The following is an 18,536-nucleotide window of genomic DNA, read 5'->3' on the forward strand; positions in this document are numbered from 1 at the left end:
ATGTTTTATTTAGATTACAAAAATAAATCATAATAAAAATAATCCTATTTATAATGTTTTAAAAATTAAGACCTACGAAAGACATTTTAATACCAATCAAGGCCTCAGTTTTATTTTGAAGAATTCAATGCCTTTTAAGGCCCCGTCCACACGAAGTCAAACCCTGGCCTAAACGCACAAATTTTTCACCAAACCAGCCTCACATCCATACGAAGCCGGCGTTTCGGGGGTCTGCAAACGATCTTTTTTTTATTCAGCCTTCAGAGTGGGAAGATTTCGAAACGCCGTTTTCGCGTTTCCATCTTTAAGCTCTAACCGCATTTTTTTCTTTTACACGCATGCGTCATAGCGTCGCCTCTAAACACGCATGCGCGACACAGTATCACAACAACAATGGCGCCGTACTGTGTTGAATGGTTGCTGCTCATGCTACTTACCCTGCTGTCGGGCTTACAACAGAATCTTCTTCTTCTGGAATATCTCCAGGAAGAACAGAGCAATATCGACCACATAGTTCAGCACCTGAATATGACTTAACCACGAAAATGGACCCGCAGGGCAACCATGTATAAATATTAGTGCGCATGCCCAACATTTCGTCGCCTATTTTTGCTTTGGCACCACAGCGCCACTTACAGGAATGGCATACATTTTACAGCGTTTTCACGCATTCGTGTGGACGATCACATTTATTTTACGTCTCCATCTTTACAGCAAACGTTTTGGAAAATATCAGCGTTTCGTGTTCGTTTTGACTTCGTGTGGACGGGGCCTTACACTTGCTCATATTTTCCCGACAAAAAGTTAATGGCGCATCTCCCAAATGTCCCGGCCGCAACAACGCTTTTATTGGTTCCGCTATTGGGACGGAACCAATAAAAAGCGTTTTATTTAGATTACAATAATAAAAATAATCCTATTTATAATGTTTTAAAAATTAAGACCTACGAAAGACTGATTTAAGACATTTTAATACCAATCAGTTTTATTTTGAAGAATTCAATGCCTTTTAAGACTTTTTAAGGACCCCTGTATAAAGGAAGATGGGCAGACATGGCAAGGAAACTAGGGAAACGCCATAAAACTTGGTTGACTCTGCCTCAGGGTATCTATGCCTCCTGGTGTTGTTTCCAGTGTGTTTTTTTCCACCTGATTGTTGTGAGGCATCCCGTACAAGGCCTCCACCAGGTCAGCCGCTCTCTTTAATATCACCTCCTACAATCAAACAAATAGAGAGAGAGAGAAAGAGAGAGGGTGAGGGGATTGATCAAGAGTGTGAAGGCTCAAAGAGTTCAGTCACTTTTATTACGTTTCACTTCCTACATTATGCTGTGAATGCAGAACAGAGAGTGGCAAAGAGTGGGGGGGGTGGGGAGGCAGACAGAGGCAGCGGGAGGAAGAGAAATGGGCCTATCCCAGCACTTTGTTACCAGCCAGGGCAGTTTGGGAGAGCAGAGGGAAGATACTGTTATCAGTGAATAAAACATGAGCCTATATCTCTCTATCAGTCAGCCATCTTCTACATCTACTCCCCTCCTTTTTTGTCACTGATGGATCATGACTCTGGTGCGCATGATCACGCATCAATTTCATTTAACACAACATATCATCAGGTTGACGGCTACACAACCACCCCCCGTCAGTGGGAACACTCTCGTCTCCTGGCCCGTATTAACCCCGGTAATGATCCGAGTGAATGGCCCCACATCCACTTTGTGTGATAAATGTAGAACATCATTGCTCAGGTGAAAACCGCCGAGCGGAATTTCCCACATCAAACATTTATCCTAACGCAGTGTTACCGACCCCCCCACACCCCCTCCTCCTCGCTGCGTCTCTATTCCTTTCCCCTCCCTGAGTGGATGAGTGTGTGACTCCAGGCAGTGGTTATATATGTGTGCGCATGCGATGGAGACACCTACAGCCCTACAAAACCCTTTTTAAAAGTTAATGTGCCGGGGCCAGGATATATGCTGGAGGTGCGACAAGCAGAAAATTACAGCCCTCCCCTTCGTTTCGCTCTCCTCCACACACACGCTGTGCGTTATACTCTCCTGAGTGTATCCCTGGCTGTGAACAAGCCCCGGAGCATGTGTGCTCTCTGTTCTGTGACACGCCGCCTTTCAATCAGACCTCATATCAAACCCCTCACCGACACACATACAGACGCGCACCCACACGTCAGCCGCATGCATGTGGAAGCTGTCGAGCACGCCCGAGACATGACGAGAGGGTCAGCAAAGCAATAAAGATTGTAGAACGCTGTCCGAGGTGCTAAATTCACTCAATAATGGGAGCGCTGCCTCTGTGTTAACCTCCCATTACTAGCACTATCTTGGGGGAAACTGGAAGGGGAGGAGGGGGGAGACAAGAGAGGGGCCCTGCCTCAGGTGATTGAGAGATGTAGAGGCCCTAGGAAGGTAAGTGGTTCTTTAGTATGTATGCACCGCTCCTCGCTTTTCCTTTCTCTCCGCTTTTCCTCAAAGCCACATGCCTCCCAGGGATTGCTAGATAGGTAGATGGACGGATGGAAAGAGAGGGATGATGTGGAGGAGAAGAGCAGGGGAAATGAGGGAAGTGTGAGGCATTAGGACTCAACCAGATCTGCAGCTGGAGTGTTAACGGTGTTCCGGGAGGACACGTGAAAAGCTCAGTCACTTAATGTCCGTAGATCCAGCCTCTCTCTACCCCAACCTGCGTCTCCAAACTACTTTCTTTCGTCTCCCTCCTCTATTAATCACCCTCTCATGGTCCTGCGCCCCGTCTGTGCCCATCAGCCTCTCGTTAGCCAAGGGATCTGTCCAGTGCCTAAACACGATTAGGCCGAGCTCCAGAGTCGTTCTGATAAACAGATAAATGTGGTTAGCTCTGCCGCTGTAAGGGGAGACCATTTCCTGGGCGCAAGGGTCTCTTCCCGTAAAGTCAGGCCCACAGAGACGTCAACAGGAAGGGGAACCTGATCCAGAGCACAGCCTGGCCCCGTCTGGAAGACCGGTCACTCATTAGCAACACCCAGACGCCCAGCCGCACCACATCATCTGCTGAACTCAGTGCAGCCCGGCTACCTATTCGCTTTGGTCAACCGTTAAATCGACTTTAGCAGAATGTTTGTGGGCTGCTTTCTGCCGGACATCGAACCATTAACTGCCTACTTGCTAACCTTTAAGGATGTTTGCAAAGGGATTTATAAAGATATTGAAAAATATGAAGCAGGTCACGAGAAGGAAACAGTTGCCTGAAAAGTTACTAATGCCTTTTATAAAATAAGATATACCCATGATGTGAACGGAAAATATATATGAACCTCAGTAAAAAAATCTAACAGCTTTGGTCTTTTCATTTGTAATCAGTTTATGTTACTCAGTTAAGATCCAACTGCAAACAACTACTTCAAAAAAGCTACTTTAAAAAAAAAAAATTATTTAATTTTTTTAGCCAAACGTTATTTTTCTTCTACTTGATCTCTATCCATCGCTGCAGAATTATTCTAATGGAGTGTTGTAAATTTTATTTAACTTAGAAAATTAGTGCTCTCAGTTAATGGCAGTTAAGAAGTAGGAATTCTACCATGTGTTTTATTTAAAACACGTGCACACAAACCACTAACCTGACTCTGCCAGATGGATTTGCTCCGCATATCCATCTGGAAACCATACCATACCATACCATACCAACTTTATTTATGAAGCACTTTATACACCGAACAGGACCAAAGTGCTGTACACAATCATAAAATACAATAAAATTATAAAATAGAGAAAAAACGAGTGTAAAATACATATTAGTATACAAAAAGAATAAAACAAAGTAAAACGTCTCAAATTGTGTCAAAAGCCAAGGAAAAAAGATGAGTCTTAAGAAGGGACTTAAAAGCAGTAAGAGAAGAGGCCTGTCTTATGCTCAGAGGCAGATCGTTCCACAGCTTAGGAGCTGCCACAGAAAAAGCACGGTCTCCTCTGAGCTTGCATTTCGTCTTTGGGACCCTCAGAAGCAACTGATCAGCTGACCTGAGGGAACGGGAGGGTGTATAAGAATGCAACAGCTCAGACAGATAAGAAGGAGCAAGGCCATTAAGAGTTTTAAAAACAAATAAAAGAATTTTAAAATTAATCCTAAAATGTACTGGCAGCCAGTGTAAGGAAACTAAAACAGGGGAAATGTGGTCGAATTTTCGTGTACCTGTTAAAAGACGTGCAGCAGCATTTTGAACCCTCTGAAGATGAGAAATATACAAGTCGCTGACCCCTGTATAAAGTGAGTTACAGTAATCCAGCCGTGTCGTCACAAATGCATGGATCACTGTTTCGAAATGCTGTCTGGAAAGAATGGGTTTTACTTTTGCTAGCTGCCTTAAGTGGAAAAAGCTGGACTTTATAACGGCTCTGATGTGCGCTTCCATTTTAAGACCAGCATCCATCTTAACCCCTAAATTTGTAATAACCGGCTTAACGTACTGAGCCAAGGAGCCAAGACTAGTCACGGAATCAGCAGTGGATCTGCCAAAGATCATTACGTCCGTCTTGTCCTCATTGAGTTTTAAAAAATTTAGGGCCACCCAGGCCTTCACATCTTCAAGACATAAAAACAGAGACCGAAGAGAGGTGGAGTTTACATTCTTTAGCGGTAAGTATATCTGTGTGTCATCTGCATAGCAGTGAAAGGCAATCCCATGTTTTCTTAAAATAGAGCCGAGCGGAAGAAGGTAAAGTGAGAAAAGGAGCGGGCCTAGAACTGAGCCCTGTGGGACACCACACGACAGTGGAGCAGAGGGGGACCTATGGCCATCAAGACAGACACAAAAAGTACGTTCAGCCAAATATGATCTAAACCAATCTAGAGCTATGTGACCGACGCCCACCCACTGTTCCAGACGGGAAAGTAAAATGACATGATCAACTGTGTCAAAAGCAGATGATAAATCCAACAGCACCAAAACAACAACGTCACCTGAATCAGTTGCTAAAAGTATATCATTAAAAACTTTTAAAAGGGCTGACTCTGTGCTATGAAATGGTTTAAAACCAGACTGAAAAACCTCTAATACATTATGTTCATTAAGATAGGCCATTAGCTGATTACAGACTACCTTCTCAAGAAACCTTCCGTTGAAGTAATTTTGGGAAGGGGCGAAAATACTGGTTAGCTGATTGGCCTATGTTGGTGATGGACGGGCCAAATAAACCAATCAGATCAACGAAGCATATGACGTACTAACAGAGCGACGACTAAAACACAACCACAAGCCAGGCTACTCTTGTCGAAACCAGTCGGGAGAAGAGCAAAAACATCTTTTCCTCTGAGAAAAGCCTCCAGAGCAGTGTTTTGCTCTTCTTTCAGTGAAGAAATACTCTGTAATTCCGATAAAACTTGCTCGATAGCCACGCTAACGCCAGTTTCATCGGCTGAAGCCGCCATGTTCTTTAGACTGAACTGTCGCGCTTCTCGTTGCTTCACACCTCAACCCGCCTCAAAGCCAACGCTGATTGGACGTTCGTTTGGTGAACGGCTCCAAATTTTCTTCAACGGAGAGTCTCCAGACTGATCTGCGAGTGAAATCTCGAAAGCTCGCGAGATCAGGATGGTCTCACGAGGCTAATAAACCACAGGCATTTTGAATGTTTTACACCTGCGCATCCAATACCATGACACCCCAATATGTCACAACCAGTTCATGCTCATTTTCTGTGCTCTCTTGCTTATTTTTAACTGTTTCTGTGCGTTAATGTCAACTTTTATCGCTTTTAAGAAGGAACCAATTTGAGAAAGTAAACTCTCTCTGCATTTAACCCATCCTCTTGAGGAGCAGTGGGCTGCCATTGTGCGGTGCCTGGGGAGCAGTGTTGGTTAAGGGTCTTTGCTCAGGGATCCAGAGTGGGAGTCTGTGGGAGTGGGGCTTGAAATCGGAACCTCTGGATTCCAAGCGTAATGCCCTTTTCTCCCTAGTTGTGGCTAGAAATGTTAGCGGAACTAAAAGCTGTTTTCTTCAATGCTAGAATTCTTTCCTCATGTCCAACAACCATCTCTGTCATCAACTGACATCTTCATAAATACAATGCTGACTATTAAAGAAAAAAAAAGCTTAAAGGTATAGAGGACGTCTTTTATTTCCAGGTGGAACATCTAAATAAGTGGTCGTCCTAATTGTCCATTATTCTGATGATTTGTTTATGTAAGGGTGTCCTATGTGTTCGTCCCGTTAGCTATTTTTTTCTGCGCACTTTCAGGCGCACTGGAAAAAAAATGGAAATCTAGATAAAGTGTTTTTTTTTAAATACGTTTATTTGTTCTTGGATTTAGTAGGTAAAAGAGAGATTTTGCCAATGGAACAAGACAATTTACACTTACAATAAGAAAACACAATTGCATTGTCTTATTTTAGGTGCATTTTATCTAATTTTCTTATTTTAAGAGCAAAAATACTCATTGGCAAACTATCTCATCAACATACTCAAATTAAGGGTAAATACACTTAATTTAAGACATTTCTACTTATTTTTAGTTCCTTTTTCCAGTGATCTGTGGTGAGCTGCGGTTTCAGACAGTCATTGAAGCTCACCTTTCTCACCACGATTCTTTGGAAATGGCCGAAGGTTGTAAGAAAAAAAGTGTCTACGAAGAGTATAAGAAAGAAAGAACGGCCTTAGAAGAGGCAGATATATCCCAGAATGCTTTGAGCGGAGAGATCTCCTTGCAAAGCATTATGGGATTTGCTCTCACAGCGGCCCGCTGTCAGGTAGCGAGAGCGGGCCGCTTTGATAGCGACTAATAAGAAAGCGAATAATAACAAAGATGGCACAGGCACCGCGCAGTGGAGGAGTTACGTGACCAATGGAGCAGAAAACAGTGATCATCTGTCCGAATGGTCAGTTAACTATTAACTTAACTATAGTTCACTATAGAGTTCACTATAAATTCCACTATATAGTTCCCCTCTATATAGTGACTGAGGGATTAGGGGTTGGGGCGGACGTTCGGATGCAGTAAGCTTGTCTGAGCTATAAGAACAGCAACTTTTAAACAGAGCGTGCGCAATGAGAAATGGGCTCGTCAATGCTCTCGCACACGCATTTTTTTTTAAGCGGAGAGGGCGGGTCTTTTAAAAAGTTCTCGAAAATCCTCCACAATACCTTTAATAGTAGCTGCAAAATGTTTTTTTTTTTTATGTAAACGTCTTTGCTGAGGTCATTCAAGCATCACTTTCTTCTCAGGACTCAGGACGAGCTAATTTCAAATAATTTTTAACTCATAAAAAACAGTCAATTTGATAAACTGCATTTTCTTATATACATCCTAAAATCCTCAGTCGCATCACAGGAGTTTGGCCAGTGGAGGTATTCAATTTTAAAAAATATGGCTTGGATCGAATATCAGTTCTGCAGCGAGGTGTGCTTACTGAATAACTCAAAGTGGTATGGACATCTACACTGCAAAAAATGTAAATCTAAATGAGTCATTTTTTCTTAAAATAAGTGCATTTTATCCTGATTTGAGGAGGTAAATGAGACACTTTGCCAATGAAACAAGACAATTTACAATTGAAATAAGAAAAATCAATTGCATTGTCTTATTTCAAGTGCATATTATCTAAATATCTTATTTTAAGTGTAAAAATACTAATTCCATTGGCAAACTATCTTATTTACCTGCTCAAATTAAGGGTAAATACACTTGATTTAAGAAATGTTTACTTAATTTCAGATTGTTTTTGCAGTGTACACTGGAAAAAATCAAAATCTAGATAAGTCAGTTTTTCTTAAAATAAGTGCATTTGTTCTTGGATTGAGGGGGTAAAAGAGACATTTTTTATTTTATTTTAAGTGCATTTTATCTAATAATCTTATTTTAAGAGTAAAAATACTCATTCCATTGGCAAACTATCTAATTTACCTACTCAAATTAAGGGTAAATACACTTAATTTAAGAAATTGTTGCTTATTTCTACATTGTTTTTCCAGTGTAAGCCACAGAGGAAGTGCATCTGTTGTTATATATCGGAATGATGCTGGCAGTTAGGAAGGAGCTAGAACCTGGAACATGGAATATTGGTGTGAGTAACTGGATAAATGAGTAATAGTAGCCTCACTGGTCTAAATGTTGTACAGGTGCTGGTCATAAAATTAGAATATCATGAAAAAGTAGATTGATTTCAGTAATTCCATTTAAAAAGTGAAACTTGTATATTATATTCATACATTACATACAAACTCATATATTTCAGATGTTTATTTTGTTTAATTTTGATGATTACAAATGACAAAAAAAATGAAAATCTCAAATTCATCATATCAGAAAATTAGAATATTGTGAAAAGGTTCAAAATTGATGGCCCCTGGTGCCACACTCTAATCAGCTAATTAACTCAAACCACCTGCAAAAGCCTTTAAATGGTCTTTCAGTCTAGTTCTATAGGCTACACAATCATGGGGAAGACTGCTGACTTGACAGTTGTCCAAAAGACGACCATCGACACCTTGCACAAGGAGGGCAAGACACAAAAGGTCATCGCTAAAGAGGCTGGCTGTTCACAGAGCTCAGTGTCCAAGCACATTAATAGAGAGGCGAAGGGAAGGAAAAGATGTGGTCGAAAAAAGTGTACAAGCAAGAGAGATAACCGCACCCTGGAGAGGATTGTGAAACAAAACCCATTCAAAAATGTGGGGGAGATTCACAAAGAGTGGACTGCAGCTGGAGTGAGTGCTTCAAGAACCACCACACACAGACGTATGAAAGACATGGGTTTCTGCTGTCGCATTCCTTGTGTCAAGCCACTCTTGAACCACAGACAGCGTCAGAAGCGTCTTGCCTGGGCTAAAGAGAAACAGGACTGGACTGCTGGTGAGTGGTCCAAAGTCATGTTCTCTGATGAAAGTAAATTTTGCATTTCCTTTGGAAATCAAGGTCCCAGAGTCTGGAGGAAAAGAAGAGAGGCACTTCATCCACGTTGCTTGAAGTCCAGTGTAAAGTTTCCACAGTCAGTGATGGTTTGGGGTGCCATGTCATCTGCTGGTGTTGGTCCATTGTGTTTTCTGAGGTCCAGGGTCAACGCAGCCACATACCAGGAAGTTTTAGAGCACTTCATGCTTCCTGCAGCTGACCAACTTTTTGGAGATGCAGATTTCATTTTCCAACAGGACTTGGCACCTGCACACAGTGCCAAAGCTACCAGTACCTGGTTGAAGGACCATGGTATCCCTGTTCTTAATTGGCCAGCAAACTCTCCTGACCTTAACCCCATAGAAAATCTATGGGGTATTGTGAAGAAGAAGATGCAATACACCAGACCCAACAATTCAGAAGAGCTAAAAGCCACTATTAGAGCAACCTGGGCTATCATAACACCTGAGCAGTGCCACAGACTGATCGACTCCATGCCACGCCGCATTGCTGCAGTAATACAGGCCAAAGGAGGCCCAACTAAATACTGAGTGCTGTACATGCTCATACTTTTCATGTTCATACTTTTCAGTTGGCCAACATTTCTATAAATCCTTTGTTTTTATTGGTCTTCAGTAATATTCTAATTTTCTGATATGATGAATTTGAGATTTTCATTTGTTGTCATTTGTAATCATCAAAATTAAACAAAATAAACATCTGAAATATATGAGTTTGTATGTAATGTATGAATATAATATACAAGTTTCACTTTTTAAATGGAATTACTGAAATCAATCTACTTTTTCATGATATTCTAATTTTATGACCAGCACCTGTAAATGCACTAAATGCTGCACACTAAATAGCCATTGTTAAGCTCCTAAAGGCAATGATTAATGCAACGTTGAACTGTTATAGTTCTATCAGTACTAGAAACAAAACTTTGCTGTTATATATATCTTTATACCATATTTAATGGAAGGAATTGTTCTATTATAGATGTACTGTTTATACTTCTTTAGAAGTAGTTTTTCACAAAAGCTGTAAAAAATATCAGGATTTCTAAAAAAAAAAGCTAGAATGTTATAATTTTTAACCAAACTTATGGTTGAATAACTGAAATATTTTTATTATAAACAAATGATTATGTAATACTGCTACATACCAATACTTCCTTCAATACAAACAGTGAGGCTAACGTTAGCTTAGCTCATACGAGGGTTCCATGTTTAACAAAAATCATTTTAGAGCCAATCGCTGCTGCTGTCAAAACACATTAATGACTGCGTGAAAATAAGTTATTTGATGATCGCTTCACAATTTTCAATTCTCTAAGATAACTTTGATCATCCTGAAGAGGGCTGGCAGCCTACTGGTTAGGGCTTTGCGCTTGGAATCCTGAGGTTGTGAGTTCGAGCCCCACTCCCACAAACTGCCACTCTGGGTTCCTGAGCAAAGACCCTTAACCCCACACTGCTCCCTGGGCGCCGCATAATGGCAGCCCACTGCTCTCCACCAGGGTGGGTTCAATGCAAAGAGTGAAAGTAATTGTTCTGTACTTGTGCAAGTTAAATGACAATAAGAGCTGGGGCGAAAAAAGAGGCGTTTCTAACATTATTAGCCGCTTGTGGAAAACAGCAGAGGTTCCACTGCAAAAAAATAAAATAAAATAAAATAAAATAAAAATGTAGATCTAAATAAGTCATATTTTCTTAAAAGCAGTGCATTTTTTCTTGAATTGAAGAGGTAAACCAGACACTTTCTCAACGGAACAAGACAATTTACTTTCAAAATAGGAAAAAACAATTGCATTGTCTTATTTCAAGTGCATAATATCTAATTATCTTATTTTAAGAGTAAAAATACTAATTCCATTGGCAAATCCTCTTATTTACCTTATCAAATTAGGGGAAAATACAATTAATCTAAGAAATTTTTACTTATTTCTAGATTGTGTTTGCAGTGTGGATTTCCTGGAAAGTAGCCAATCACAGGCATTTTATTTCCTCAGGTTGGCTCCACCCTTAAAGTGACAAATGTTGACCTGAGCGCACAGAGACAGATTCACACGTGAGTAGGAGAGAGTCTACAGATGGATAAAAAGCTTGCAAGCGAAGAGAAACAGCATGAACTCATGGTTGGGATATATTGGAGGCAAATCTGCACACATTGAACGTTCAAATGCATGTGGAGAGTGGTTTTTGTGTTTTAAACAAAACAAAAACAATCATCATTCTTCATTTCTTTTGTTTTTTGTTTAACAAGTTTGACATCTTTGGAAAGCTTAGACTCCACTCTTTCAGCATATTTAAATAAGTTCTCTGTGAAAGCCTCATTCACATCAGAAACAATCATGAAGACCACGGAAAGCAGCACACAGGTAACCTAAGAATGAGGATATTTAAAGATGGCTCAGCTTATAAACAATATCTCTGATCTCAACAATCTCACATAGCACTTATCCTTCAGTGATTTAAACAACTGGACAGATTAGATCGTGGCACTATGCTCATTGTTGTATCGAGCTACTTCTACATCATCACATCATTAAAGTGCACGTTGCAAGATATATCAGTTCAACTTTAGATTTCATCAAAAAGCCAAAGTTTAGCCACTTTTTTACACTTTAAAAGAAGATTATCTCTCTACTTTATGACATACCACATCTTTTTGGCTCCTGAAGGGCCTTATAATTACTGAGTATGGCTTTAGTTCGACAACTGGTTTAGATTAGGGAATATAACTGTGCTTAAATAGTTTAGACCAAAATTTAAGTAAAAATTGGTTGCAACGCCGCATAAAAGTAAGCCAATTTTTCTTAAGTGCGTTTTTTCTTGAATTGAGCAGGTTAGTGAGACACTTTGCCAATGGAACAAGACAATTTACATCTAAAATAAGAATGCTGTTTCTTATTTCAACTTTATAATATCTCATTATCATATTTTAAGGCTGAATATAGTAATTCCATTTGCAGATCATTGTATTTACTCACTCAAATTAGGGGTAAATATGCTTATTTTAAGAATTTTCTAGAAATAAGTAAATATTTCTTAAATTAAGTGTATTTACCCTTAATTTGAGTAAGTAAATTAGATAGTTTGTCAATAGAATGGCTATTTTTAATCTTAAAATAAGATCATTAAATAATAAGCACTAGAAATAAGACAATGAAATTGTGTTTTCTTATTTTAAGTGTAACTTGTCTTTTTCCATTGGCAAGATGTTTCTTTTAACTCCTCAATCCAAGAACAAATGCACTTTTTAAAAAGAAAAAATGACTTATCTAGATTTCGCTTTTTTCCAGACTGAGCTTCAGCTATTTTTATGGAGCATTTAATAAAAATTTTGGTTTTAAATGTAATTAATGTCAGAATTTAAAAGCTCTATGATTGCTTTTTTTTACACGGTATAACTGTATGTAGATCCCAAAGTTGGCCCCATGTGCCCCTCTACTGCCTGACTCTCATGATTGAGGCCAACAATTGGGAGAAGTGTGGTCAACAAAGTGTTATTACCTCAATAAAGGCACAAATCAATAGCTCTGAAATGAACAAGCGGGCCTGCCAGCTACCGCTGTTCATTTAGAAAAGAAAGAGACACCACCAAGAGCGGGAGAATGAGCAGGAGGAGGAAAAAGAGATAGATGGATTGATGCAGAGACATTTACAGAGATACGGGGGGTTGATAGGCTAAAGAGCAGAACTCACCGGGACAGTCTCACATCCACCAGACACTCAGCCAGGACAAGAGACTTCTTCATTTTCCCCCTCTGCATCTACCTGAACTCCTCATCTCTACCATGTGACCGCTTCCCTTCACCCAGAGCGCACGATCGCGTGTGCATTTCTTTCTGTGTGCTGCTTTTGTGGATGTGTGCTGGAAGTAATAAAGTCCACCCGGGGTTGACTTCGATCCACTGACCCAGCAGGAGGTAGGACTGGACAGCTATGATGGATCACCTAACCTGCTTCTGCCTCAGCCTCCTTTCCTCCCTCTATTCCTTTTTTTCCCCCTTCCCACATCCACCCCTCTTTGCCAGTCTAAATGACCTTATACTCAGTGGAAGAATAAATGGAGCTGCTTTCATTTGGTCCTGCTAATTATCTTCTCCAGCAGGAAACGTCCATATACAGTGCTTTGCAAAAGTATTCAAAATCGTTAAACTTATCCCTTTTTATATACCCTCCTTTGTCGATACATCGTAGAAAAGTCTTTTCCTCCAATTACAGCAGAGGAAAAACATTTTTTTGCTCAGTTTAAACTCAGATTGGATGAAAAGAACCTCTTAACTTTACATTTCAAGCTCTGGGCTTTATAAGCGGGCAATTCTGCCATCTGAATACATATTGACCAGTTCCCCCCGTTATAGTCCTGGGGGTACATTTAAGAGCAATGTCCAGATGAAAGTTGAACCCTCGTCTAGTCTCATGTCGTTGGCTGCCTCAGGTTTTTCCTTCACATTTTCCCTTGCTATTTTACGCCAGAAAAGGTGGCGTAAAATAGGTTTGTGACAAAGTTCAATTTAATTCAGTTTATTTATAAAGCGCCAATTCATAACAAAAGTCATCTCAAGGTACTTTAAAGTTCACCAGATCATATAGTTAAATTGATTCAATGTTTTCTATCTAAGGAAAACCAGTTGATTGCATCGACTCATTGACTCTTCAGCAATCCCTAGCATTAAGCATGTATGTAGCGACAGTGGAGAGGAAAAACTCCCTTTTAACAGGAAGTAACCTCCAGCAGAACCAGGCTCAGTGTGAGCGGCCATCTGCTGAGGCCGGGGAGGGGAAGTTATCTACATATAGGTCAAAGTTTTCTATTTTGATCTTCTTCCATGTTTGCCCAGATTTCCTTCCTCAACTAAAACAATCTAAATAATTCTCCAGTCATTTCTATGACTTCATTCCACAAAGTGTTTCTGAAATCCCCCGGAAGCTGAAGTATGCCACATGTAACAAAGGATCCTAAAAGTCTGATCGGAATGGCTGGTGTACCTAAATTCAGCTTTCCAAATCATGAGTTTAATAACAATACAAGGCCAATGGGCAAGTGCGTCATATGAACTCAGAACAAGTGGCCAATCTCTCAAAGGTCAACATACAGAGGACAAGAAAAAGAAGACTTGCATATGCACATGCACTCCTAAGCAGAGGCGATTCTAGAGTCCGTGGGGGCCCCAAGCAAAAAATCCTAGGGGGCCCTACTGACCAGTGTTCATCTGACACCAATGAAAAATGTATTAAATAAAACCTTTTTTTTTAATTCCAAATGTTCTAAACATGAACAACCTTGTTATTTTGGAGAATATAAAAGAATAAAAGTAAAGAATAAACTAATAAATTAAAATAAATGTATAATAAAATAAAATAAAAAGTAAATTACTTTAAAAACCCAATATAAACTTTGTACAAAATATAAAGTAAGTGTAGTGAAATTATTGGGGTCCTATACTGCTTCCAGAATTGCTGCTTACGGGCCTTGGCTTGTGCAAATGCAGACATAAGTCCTCCAGATTCAAAGACTTTCGCACACTATACTCTATAGAAATAAGCGCCAGTCCTGAAAGTCTCTCTTGAGTCATGGAAAATGAATCATTTTCCTTCAGCTTAGTTACATAATTGCTTTCCAATTTACTGAACGATAGGCCTACAACGTCACCCATTCGCTAGGCTACGTTCATTTTCATTAAGGGAAGTCATCCACCTGGGCTGGGCTGGATTTTGACTGGGCAAAGCCAATGTCAATCAACATTCCATCCAATCTGAATTTTTATATGCAGTTGTGCATCTCCTCAGTTACTATAGCATTGCCACTTCATGCTCGCCTGTTGCTGTTTATCTACCGGGTGTACAGTAGCTGGCTCTCGGGGGCCCCCCAGCGGCTCGGGGCTCCAAGCAGTTGCTTGGTTTGCCTGTTGACAAGGTGCGCCTCTGCTCCTAAGGCCAGTTTATAGTGAACAATTATGGATTGACGTCATGGTTTAAAAGTACACTGCAAAAATGATCTAGAAATAGGTAAAAATTTCTTAAATTTTTAATTTGAGAGGGTAAATACAATGATTTGCCAATGAAATTAGTATCTTTACTCTTAAAATAAGATAATTAGATAATATGAACTTGAAATAAGACAATGCAATAGTTATATCTTTTTTTAAATGTAAATTGTCTTGTTCCATTGGCAAAGTGTCTCACTTTCGTACTGAATTGGAGAAAAAAATGCACTTATTTTAAGTAAAGATTGCTAAATTCCATTTTTTGCAGTGTAAAATCACCTAATCGGATTCTTCCTACTTCTCATTTTACAAAAATAAATTTAATCGGGCGGTTGAGCTGAATTCAAAGTGTAACAAAATACAACTTTGCATGCAAAACAAGATGGCAGCCCCTTTACGATATTTTTATAACATATTCCCTAAACATATATTCAGCATTACAGAAACCCTCCCCCTAGCCCAAGAACTTAATGTCTCGAGCAACAATGCTACCAATTTTCCATTGTGCGGTCCCCATTCTACAACCCAAACCTTCCTTAATCATTTCAAAAGCTTTATCCATTACCTCTCTGCTGCTTTCTTTTGTCAAAATGATGCTATATTGTCACTAATGCTCTCTAAGTGGCGGCTGGCTAAGAAGGTGCTACAGCGCAACCCCACCCACTTCCAGGCTAACTGCATGTAGCAAGGCTAATGCTTTATTCTGCTTTCCCTGCCTTATTTTTTTCAAACATCAGGATCTGACCCAGCATGGATAAAGACAGGTAAAATTGATTTGAAGCACTTTCTAGAAAAGGCAAACAGGAATGAACAATCTGGAATTCACATGGAAAATAATAGAATATAGTCTACTTTTTCTAGATGTTGGTTAATTTGGATAGTTGCTCTTAACCCTCTCCAGGCAGATGTTGCAGATTTGCAACAGCTAAATGCTACTTAGCTAATTACACCATATTTTAAGAGCTTTTGTTACTCAGAAGTACAACAGAAGGACTTAGTTGTGCATTTGCAACAAACAGTTTCTCTCCAGCTAACCAGATTGCACTGCTGACTCACTTTCAACATGGCTGAGTCCTTGATGTCACTGAAACTGATTTTCTAAGCACCAATTTCATGTAAGTATCACTACCAATTTCCATTATTTTGAAATCAATACTAGCTAGGATGAATCATAAATGTGTATAGATATGACACATGCCAATTGGTAGATTTTATCTCCTCTGGGTTTTTCCATCAGAGGCATCTTGATTTCAATGTTGTGGATTAGCAACGTGTGCCCAAACAGGTACCAATGGATGCTACATGCTTTATCTACTACTTTACCTATATTTTGAGCAACAATTTAACAGAAACTGTCTTCTCAAGAGGTTTTAAGATGTCGGTGGAGAAAAAGTTTGAGAAAAAGTTGTCTCTAATTTTTGTGAGAGAATTTTTTTTTTTTTTTTTCAAATTTTGTTTTGTTAATTTTTTGTTGGTGACATTCAAATAAAGTTAACATTCATGTGTTAATGTACCACCCTGGAGCACTGTTGCAAATCTGCAACTTTCCAGAATTCATTGCATGTGAAGGTCTCTTTAAAAAGAAAGTCTGAATTTTATATTACCACCCTATATGATAATTTTCTCCAAATATCAGATTTTTCCTGCAACTACAACTTAATTTGAGAGAGAGAGTTAAAGCCTGAGAGAGTTAAACAAACACATTCTCAGAAAATAAATAGTTTTAAATATAGTTATTTAAAAAATATATAACAAAAAGTTAACCTTTACATGAAATTATGTTTTGTTCTTATAAAGGGTTTCTATGTTTTTTGTTGTTGACATTCATATAAATATACTGGTTTGATTAGTTTTTTTATACGTCTATTTTGAATTTATTAATCTGACTCCACCAGATGGATTTGCTCCGCATATCCATCTGGAAACCTTCCGTTGAAGTAATTTTGGGAAGGGGCGAAAATACTGGTTAGCTGATTGGCCTATGTTGGTGAAGAGGAGCCAATTGATAGATCAAACTCTTGCCGAAACCAGTCGGGAGAAGAGCAAAAACATCTTTTCCTCTGAGAAAAGCCTCCAGAGCAGTGTTTTGCTCTTCTTTCAGTGAAGAAATACTCTGTAATTCCGATAAAACGTGCTCGATAGCCACGCTAACGCTAGTTTCATCGGCTGAAGCCGCCATGTTCTTTAGACTGAACAGTCGCGCTTCTCGTTGCGTCACAGAAATCTTGAAAGCTCGCGAGACCATCCTGATCTCGCGAGGCTATGAATTTATAGCCCCCCTGGAGAAAACTCCACCAGCCACCACTGCTTTCGAGGGCCTCACAAACCATTGTAGGGCCCTGTTCTCGATTTAGGGAATTCTGGAGGCAACAAAATTTTATCAACGGGTGTTAAAGTAGGGGGGGATTTACTCTTCCAAGTTTGATGTATCCTTGGACTTTGTGAAATCTTTGTTGTTCTATAGAAACAAGTTCCAATAAGATACATGGAAATTTGTAGTTGTGAAATTCAAAAAATTGACCCCCCATCCCCAAAAAAACCCCTTCAAGTTCTTTATTATAATTTTCAAGGGAATCACCATGACCATGTGCGTTCTGTATGTTGTCCTGCTGTATCTAAACACTATAAGGTCACACTGCCCTTGGCCATTTCTATGAAGCTCAAGAAGTTTTCGATACGTCTTCCATCTTCCAGTTAAAACACGGCGAGTTCACGAGGAATCATTTCAACAAGCCAATGGCAGAAGGACAGAAACATGAGAGCAGTGGAGAAGGCACCGTACCTTGGGTAATCTCTCCTGGTCTCCAGGGTGTCTTGGGATGACCTTCTGTAATCTCTGGAAGCCGTAGTCTATTGTCGGCTCGTTTAGTGCTAAAATAAAAAAGAGAAATAAAGATTTTATTTTCACCCTTAACAAGAAAACCAAACAACGTTTAACCGAGAACGTTTCCCTGACATCTGACTTAACCAGTTGTAGACATAAAACCATGCGTGGCGTTAATGTAGCGACTCTCTGTTAGGTCTGCTGTGTGTCTTTGTTAGTCTGTAACATAATGAATCTCTTTCTGTCTCCTGCTTTGGTGGTTAATAAAAAGACTGTCAGGAATCATGCGGGGGTGAATACATTTGAGTGCATGACTGTGTATGTGTGTCTTGTGGTCTTGCGTTGATCAGCGACTAATATAAGCAATTACAGAGCTTGGTTCCAATATAACAAAGGCTTGATCGCTCCGGGGAAGGAGCTAAACACACACACACCGCCACACACACGTGGAGAGTGAGCTCATCCTGGCAGTGGGGAGAAAGCACTCTATCCGTATGCTGTGGTCGTATAACGGTAATTGAATATGAGAAGATTTACCATGAATATTTAAACATTAGAATAAATACAATGAAGATCTGAGGCTTACAGTACAAACACTTCAGAGGAGGAGTGTTGGATAAGTGCTCTCTCCACATAATTCATTCCTAATGTACTTTCTCTGCCTATCCGTCTGTCTCCTCAGTTTTTGAACCGTCTTCCCTCTCCTCTGGGAAGTCAACATGAGGTCTTGACTACTTTTCATGGGAGTAGCCCTTTAAGGTCACTGCAGCTCCACAGATTTCCCAATCGCCTGAGTCCTTTTGGGCTCATATTGGTGCTGGGAGACAAAGAAAAGCAACT

General features: G+C 39.8%; 1 protein-coding gene across 7 annotated transcripts in view; it reads right to left on the minus strand.

The window, feature by feature from the left end:
- The window catches only part of ebf1a (EBF transcription factor 1a), a 121,781-nt gene that overhangs the window by 17,901 nt on the left and 85,344 nt on the right, over positions 1-18,536 (minus strand). For all 7 annotated transcript variants that reach the window (XM_038281232.1, XM_038281229.1, XM_038281228.1 and 4 more), the window contains exons 11-12: positions 17,655-17,743; positions 1,150-1,215 (exon numbers count right to left, since the gene is read on the minus strand). In XM_038281232.1, the coding sequence (XP_038137160.1) occupies positions 1,150-1,215; positions 17,655-17,743 (155 nt within the window). The remainder of the gene's footprint in view (positions 1-1,149; positions 1,216-17,654; positions 17,744-18,536) is intronic.

Source organism: Cyprinodon tularosa, unplaced genomic scaffold (genome assembly GCF_016077235.1).
Source record: "Cyprinodon tularosa strain WSP-4 unplaced genomic scaffold, ASM1607723v1 ctg169, whole genome shotgun sequence".
NCBI classification, from domain to species: Eukaryota; Metazoa; Chordata; class Actinopteri; order Cyprinodontiformes; family Cyprinodontidae; genus Cyprinodon; species Cyprinodon tularosa.